Source organism: Haemorhous mexicanus, chromosome 22, assembly GCF_027477595.1.
Source record: "Haemorhous mexicanus isolate bHaeMex1 chromosome 22, bHaeMex1.pri, whole genome shotgun sequence".
Taxonomy (NCBI): domain Eukaryota; kingdom Metazoa; phylum Chordata; class Aves; order Passeriformes; family Fringillidae; genus Haemorhous; species Haemorhous mexicanus.
In genome coordinates this window covers 9,328,909-9,336,826 of record NC_082362.1, presented here as the reverse complement: position 1 = coordinate 9,336,826, position 7,918 = coordinate 9,328,909, and the positions used below count along the sequence as shown (strand labels likewise).

The 7,918-nt window shown below is 45.6% G+C and overlaps 1 protein-coding gene across 1 annotated transcript in view; it reads left to right on the top strand.

Annotated features, from left to right (window-relative positions):
* The first annotated feature begins 326 nt into the window (after positions 1-326).
* Positions 327-7,918, top strand: part of TBX4 (T-box transcription factor 4) — a 30,771-nt gene continuing 23,179 nt past the window's right edge. The window contains exon 1 of the mRNA XM_059866151.1: positions 327-418. Within this exon, the coding sequence (XP_059722134.1) occupies positions 396-418 (23 nt within the window). The 5' untranslated portion in view covers positions 327-395. The remainder of the gene's footprint in view (positions 419-7,918) is intronic.

The window sequence follows — 7,918 nt, the reverse complement described above, 5'->3', positions numbered from 1 at the left end:
TACCCCAACAGACTTTTTTTTCCCTAGGAAAAAGAAAAAAAAATAAAGAAAAAAATTTCCATTTAGCCGCAGTGTCCTGCCCGGTTGTGAAAGTCTGCAATTAAAACCGGCCTCCGTTTGTTTCTTTTATTTTTGGCAAAGGACAGCGGAATTTTTGAGCCTGCATCCTCTTCCCGCACAGGCTGGTGGCTTTGCCCGGCGCCTCGGCTGCAGTGCGGGCCCCGAGTGTCCCCAGCCCCAGCCCTTCCCCGGCCCTTCCCACCCCTCCTCACAGGTTTTCTCCATCGTTTCTTGCTGTTCTCATTATCTTAATTTTTTTACAGACAATAGAAAATATCAAAGTCTATCTCCATGAGAAGGAGCTATGGAAGAAATTTCATGAAGCTGGCACGGAAATGATAATAACCAAAGCAGGCAGGTTAGTGAAAATTCCCTGCAAACATGTATTGCTTCTGATCTCTATGAAATGTCCTGTTTGCCAAGACTGGGTTTTGCAGAGCTGGTACAATCAGTGGCATTTATAAAATATTATTGTGATTGCAGATTTCAGTAAGATCATTTTTTTCAGTGTAAATTGTACATATGTTTGAGTGTGGCAATTGGAATGTAGATGCAAGAAAATGTTGTGGAGTCATTTGAAACATTTAGCCCTGATTCTCTCTGGGTAATGTTTTTTTTTAAAATTATTTTTTAATTAGGAAATTAGCATAATTATGGTGTCTTGTTTTTTTTCCAAAACAAAGCAAACCCCCTTCCCTTTTCTGTGCTGTGCATTAAGACTTGTGCTGGGGCACTCTGCACCAAAGTTTTAGCAGTACGAAGGTTCTTTTAATCTCAAAACTGAAAGAGAAAAGGCTGCCACTTCTAGGGAAAAAATATAATCCGTTTTCCCTTGGAAACAAATAATTATTTTTGTCAAAATAAAGCCCCCTCAGTGTTCACATCCAGGGAGGGAGACCAGAGCTTTGCAGAGACTTCAGTTGCTCAGAGAACTCAGCCTTGCCTCTACTCAGGGCTCCTGTCCTGCCCGGGCTGCTCTGGTGGAAGATGGCAGAATAAATATCAGAAAATTAAGAATCAGAATTAAACCTCAGACCATCACCAGCACGGGAATCAGCTAATTCCCAAGAAAATTAGCCGGGTGTCACTGTGGGCACCAAAGTATCTGCCCTTGGCTTCTGCGGCAGCGGGCTCATCTCACTGCTGCTGCTGGGAGGGAGAAATTGAGGCATTAGCATTTAACTCCAGCACGGCTGAGTGCTTCTGCTGTGCCCTGCCACTGCTTGTTTTACACCGTGCTAGCGAGCTGTGCAGCCAGACACTCAAATAACGTGGAGAAAACAGAGAAAAAAACCCCACAAATAATTTCTATGCAGTATTTATTTCTCTGTGGTCTCTGATCCTTCGTGCAGAGCAGCCGTGGGTGCTCATGGAGTGTGTGTGTGACTTTTCTCCCTGTTTGCTGCTCCCACTGTGAGACCCAGAACCCAACCCTCGGCACTGGATTTTTGGGATTCATGAGTGCTTTCCCTCTGCTTTCCCCCTTCCCGGCAGTGCTGCTCTGTGTAGGGTAGTTGGACTCTAATAAGCAAGAAATTCCCATTATTCCCCCTGGAGAGGGGGTGTATGTGCCAGGAATCTTCCATTTATTTGCTATGTGGCTGTTTATGGAGTGATGGTGCAGGTAACTCTGTCCTTTTCACACCTTATTTTGGCGTTTAAAATCTCAGGGCTTGTTCTGCAGCGTCTGCTGATGGGAAGAGCCGGGTTTATTTGGATGGGTCTGCTCCCTAAGTCAGCTCAGATGAGGGGATCAAGACCTTAGATATTTCACCCTTAATTTATAGTATCTGAGTGTGCCTGTGGGGATGTGTAATATCTGTCCCAAATTCTAGACCTGAAGCATCCCAAACGTGCATGTTATCTCTCTGTAAGTCTGAACGTGGCTTGTTTAAACAGCTCCATATGGACAGGGCTCAGTCCCACATTCCTCGTCCGGTGGAGCTGGCAGTGCACCTTTCAGGAGGTGGGATGGGGGGTAGACCACAAGATGTACAAAAATTTGGGGTTTTTACGTTATTGAGCCAAACTGTCCATTAGCAAAATTCTGAGCAGTGCCATTGAACTAAAAGAATCTTAAATTTTTTTTATAAACAGTTTTGAATTTAAAAAAAATAATGAAAGAAGTGGCTGAAATGCTGATGAATAACACGGAACAAAAGAACCTTTTTTTTTCATTGGGTTCAGCTGCAAATGGTGTGAAAATACAGGACGAGGGCTTTTATCGGTGTTTTTAGCAGCGAGGCACAGCCCAGCCCCCGCGCCGCCGGTGCCGGGACCCGGCTCGGTTCCACCGCCCGGGCTGGGCTCTGCCGCAGCACCGACAGCAAAAATACACAAAATAATTAGCGTGAAAAATCGAACAACTTAAATCCCGTGGTGCCTCGGGTGCCGGTTCACAGCCATGCCACGCGTGGCCGTGCTGAGGGCAGGGCAGCCCACGAGCTGCAATCTGCTGCTAATCCCCATGCAAAGGACAAAATGAAAATTATTACTTCATGCAGATTTTATTTTACCCGGGCTATTTAAATAGAGACTCGCAATAATAAACCTCCTCTTGAGCCAATTAAAGAAACGATGGTTAATGGAGATTTGTGTGCACTTGCATTTAGCATTGGGGGGGTGTAGAAAGAGGGAAAGGGCTAATTGCAGGCACTAATCAGGACTCTAATCCCCCTCCCAGCAGGCACAGAGATGCCCCTGAATGCCGTTAGTTGAAATCACTTAAATGTAGGTCTGTCTGACCTCAAGGGGCACAAACGAAAAGAAATGGAAGCCTGATTTTTAAATTTCAAACAACAACAACAAAAAAGAGTGACTTTAATGACAAGTTCACTCAATGGAGAGGAAATGTAAAGCTCAGCGGAAGCGTTAATTCCATGGCAATGGTGTAAAATAGCTTTTTTTGTATAAACAAGGCAAATATTGATAACTTGGTTGGGGGGGAAAGGGGGAGTCATTTGTTTCGTTCTTTGTAGAGCTCCACAGAACGAGCCAACTATAAATTATCGAGAATTTAGGGCTGAGAATTACTTTAGGGGATTATTACTCCCTCTTAGGACTGATCTGTAGGAGATATTAGGAGAACACAGCAAGCTCAGCATTGAAATAGAAATCATGTTGTTGCCAAGAAAGTTTGATTTATAAAGTGGAAACATCTTTAAAATGCACTCGCTATCTTTTTAATGTCCGACTGCTTCATTGTGGGAGGGGAAAAAAAGAGATTATTTTATATTAAAAGGATCATCAAAAGATAAAAAGTTTATGTTAGCAAAGTTCCCTGAACTTTGGAGAAAAGCGCTCGGATCCCTCAGAGCGCCCGCGGCAGCGCCCGCAGGATGGGCGCCGGCTCCATCACTCAGAGCCTTCCTCTCCTTCCTCCTCTTTGAGGTTTGCTCTCATTCCGGATTTCTCCTCCGGAGCATTATTCGGTGATGGTTTTAAAGGGCTGAATGTCCGCGGTGCAGGGATTGCCCCGTCCCCGGCGCTGCCCGGAGCGCTGGCTGCCCACACCGGGGGGAATGAGAGGAAAATCGGCCACGGGTGATCCCTTCGGGCACTGCCCATCTCGCGGGGCGTTTTGCAGGGCAGGTTTTTCGGGAGGCAGAGGGAATCCCGCGTTTTGCAGGGCAGGTTTTTCGGGAGGCAGAGGGAATCCCGTTGTTGGAGCAGCCCCGCTCCGCGGAGCCCCGGCGGGGCGGCTGCTCCCGGTCCCTGCTCCCCGGTTCCCGCTGCAGCATCCCGGTTCCCATCCCTGCTCACAGCGCGGCTGCGGCGCTTTCCAGGGATGGGGGGAATGAATCCAGCGCCCACAGCGAGCTGTGAGTGCCTGCTTTTGGAAATAATTGTTCACAAACCTTCCCGTGTGTATTTATATATGTGTGTGTGCGTGTGTGTTAAAACAAACAAAAACTGCTCCAAAACCAAACCAACCAACCAAAAAATGCCTTCCCCCAGAGAACTTACTGAACCAAAAAATACCCTAAAAACCTCCACAGAAAAGTTCCAGTCGGTGAGATCCTATTAAATCAAATTAATGAAATCAATCTAGACACTAATAAAGGGCACAGGGTGTATTAGAGGATGCAGATGCAGCTGCACATCTGGATTCCTCCCCTCTGGCCGCCCTGCTGTGGGGGCATCGCTCTGTCCTAGCAGGGTGCACACCTTTCCTGCGGGATTTTAGGAATTCCACACTTGTGAAATTGTGAGAGGGGTGGAGAAAGCAGAAAGCAAATGAGGGACTTCGTTATAAATCTGGCTTTCCAATTTCTTCCTCTCGCTTTTATGTGCTATTATTTGACTGAACAATTGTAGATTCTTTTGTAGCTCGTGGCAAACCATTCTTTGTGAAATCTCATCTTTCGGGCTTTATTTCTGCTGGAAGTTAATCTTTGCTTCCACAGCTTTCCTGACTCAGGATTTCTTCTTTCTGTTAGATTATTTATTGAGCTGTTCCCTAGGGCTTTTTCCCAAGGTGCCAGTCTTTGCAGCATTGTAATCTCTATCCAGGTATTGCCAAGGATAAACAATTTGATAAAGCTTTTGTTTCTTCAGTAAAAAATGGCAGTTCATAGGATGTGTGGTGATATTTTTGTGAGCAGCTCCTGAAGAGAAAATAACGTGTCATTTCTCTGTGGTAGCAGAACTGCCCTGAGGCATAACAGGAGGCTCTAGATACTGACTTTGAGTTTTGGCTGGAGTGCAGGATGTGCACAGGTACAAAGCCAGCTTTGGTCTCTATGGTAGCAGGTTTTAAGAAGCATATGTAGGAAAATGCTGCAGAGGAAAAAAATAGAATTGATAAAGCATCTTGCATGTGGGGAAAAGACCCAAATCCCCTTTAGATGTTCGAGTTTCATTTTAAAAGTGGCTTATTTCAGTTTTTTTAAAAAAATCTGTTCCTAATCAACTTTAGTAAACCAAAATAAAACTAGTTTTTAGGACATCAAGGTCTGAAGAAGTATAAATGCTTTGGCTAAGCTGGTGCAGCTTTCCTGTGTGAATAATCCTTTAAAAGTTAAATTTTCCATGGCTCCATAGGGCATATGGATGCCCAGTTCTCATTACAATTAAAGGGAAATATTTGTCCAGAATCTTTTGAGGCAGTTACAAGAATTTCTGCTGATGGTTTTTGATCCAAAAGCAAACCTTAATATCCGAGATCAACGAAGGAATGTGAGCCGTCAATTTAAAACATAGAAATAAAATAGATATTTGAGGAATGTTTGATCTGCTTGCTCCTAAATTTGGGGTCCTGGAATCATCCTGTTCAGGCAAACTCCTGCTTTTAGAGAAGAAGCAGGAGTGAACTCCAATGGCTCTTGGCTGTGCTGCTAAAGTTGTCGACAGCTTTGGCAAGGGAGTCAGAGCTTGTGCACGCCGAGGAAGGCAGGGATGGGAGTCTGGTTCCTGATACACTTCTCTCTTCAAGCAGCCATCCCTGCTTTTTAAAGACATGGGATGCTCACAGTTAAGGGTGTTCCCAAAGCTTTCACTGCTTGTCCTGGTGCTGGAGCTGTGGCACGGTGAGGGGAGGCTTTGGTCAAGCCCAGATCAGCTGGGGAAGGTCCCAACCATTGCTGGGGCTCTGCTGCTGCCTCAAAGGCTCCTGGACACCGGGGCTGTGGCTCCAGCAGTGCCAAGGCTGCCTCGGCTCCTCCCTCAGCCCACTGCCAGGCAGCTGGGCTGGAGAGGGAGCAAACCTGCCCTGAAATGCTGTTGGTGACCGTGCTCTTGCCCAGGTTCGCTCTGAGGCATCTTTGTGCTGTGCTGCTGGTGCTGCTGGCACCACCTCTCCCATCCTCCTGCATGTTGGGACCTTCTCTGCTCAACTTCAGCTGCAGCAAAATGAAAGCCCAGAGAAGCAGCCCATGGCCAGGAGCCTGCCCGTGCCTCGAGTCACCATGGGGCAAAGAAAGGAAATGTTTCTAGACCATGAAAGCAGCCATCCAGCTCACCAAGTTCTCAAGTATGTGAGAAACAATGTTTTATTTAAAAATTAGATGTGCTAGCCAGAAGGAAAAAATACAACCTCGCCATTCCAAAATATAAAAATCCCTTAACTGTCTGACCTTCTCATCACTAGGTCATGGTCCTGCCACCAGATAAATCTCTGCTATCTGCCCATAGACTGAGAGTTCAATGTTGCTTGTGTTAGTGACAGTGAATTTGGGGCTGAAAAATGAACTACTGATGAGAACTCCTGTTGAACCTGTATTGTTTGTTATTCTGAGGCAAGGATCTGGCATGGGCTAATCCAGCACTTCAAAGTTAACTGCTCTTACTTTGTATACAGAGCGTCATAACGGAGTGGCGTGGGTGATAAGAGAAATAAGGGACTGAGGGTTAGGATACACTGGGAAAATGGGACCCTGTTGAAAAACTCTTTGATCTCTTTAAAGTATTTTCTGAAAGCAAGAATCTATCAAAAAGGAAATGCCATTTAAAAGGCTAAAAGAAACAGCTGACATCCCCAAATTTGTTTTAATCTGCCCTGGAGAATATTATTTTTAAAGATGCGTTAAGTCAGTGGAAGAAATACTTGTCGAAAGAAGGGAAATTAGAAAAAAATGAAGAAAGGTCATCAGAATGGAGACATAGTTCTTGGAGGCTCTGCACACCATTCTTTTCCCTTCTAACAATGAAGACAAGGAGAAGCATCCTCAAGCAGCCATGGCCAAGTCTCAAGAAGAATTTGGGGCCACATTAGTTGTTATCAGGGATGCAGGTGTGTCACCTGCCTTGGTGTTCTGAGAGCATTGCTGGAGGCATCCCAGCCTGCCCAGCAGGTTCTCAGGAGGCGGTTGCTCAGCCATGACATGGCTTGTTAGCCAAGATGTTGAGTGAGCAGTTGTTTTCTGATCCCTTCACAACCTGATCTGCCACAGGCAGCACCTTCCCAGGCAGCAGAGCACGGGAGCTTCCAAAACTCCAGTCACTGCTTTACTTGACCATCCCAAAAGCAAGGATTGTAAAATCTCTGTCTGTCTTTTGAAATCTTTGTCTTATTGTTTTAAAAAGTAGAATTTCAGCTGCTGAGCTGCTGAAATGCTTGAGGATGTTTTTACTCCCTTGAAAAGACAGAAGGAAGCACTCAGTAGTATCTGAAGGACCATTCATATCTCAGGGAAGTGCAGTGAGTACCAATCCACATAAATCCATGGGCTTCAAAGAGCACTAGGCAGCCTTTGGTGAGGGCATGGCTGGGGTTGCTCAGGTGTTCTGCTTCCATGCAGTTTTCTCTATGGAAATACTGTTTGAATTCCCTGCTTACCCTGTGCTGGTCAGAGACATCCCCTCCCAGCTAATGCATCCACAGGGACACCAGGAATGGTGTTGGCATCTGAGTGAAGGTCAGATTCAGTCCTGGTGAGCAGGAGAGTAGTGAGGGTTTGTTGCTGATGTGCACAGCACAGTCATTGTTCAGATGAGTATCTGAGCTCCTCAATCAGCTCTGATTCTCTCCACTTTTCTGGTTTGCCATCCCCAGCCCAAAAAATAAGATTTTGCTGGACATGGGAGCTTTGCAGCCACCCATCTCTCCAGGATCAACCAGACCTGCTCATCTGGGCATTAAAACACATGTGAGATGCCCACAGAGAGGCCAAGGCTGGAGAGCCTGAAAGGCTGGGAACTGCTGCCCCAAAGAAAAGCAAAGCTTTTTTCTTATCGCTCACTTCCAAATCCAACCAGCCAATTACACATCAATTAAACTTTGTTTGAACAATAATAGAAGCTTTGGCTCCATGTCAGCAACTGCTCCACAGTTAAGGGGATTGGATAGTAATAGTATAAATAAATAAACAAGAGATGCTTATTCTAACAGTTCATTTTAAAACAATTTGTGAATATCATG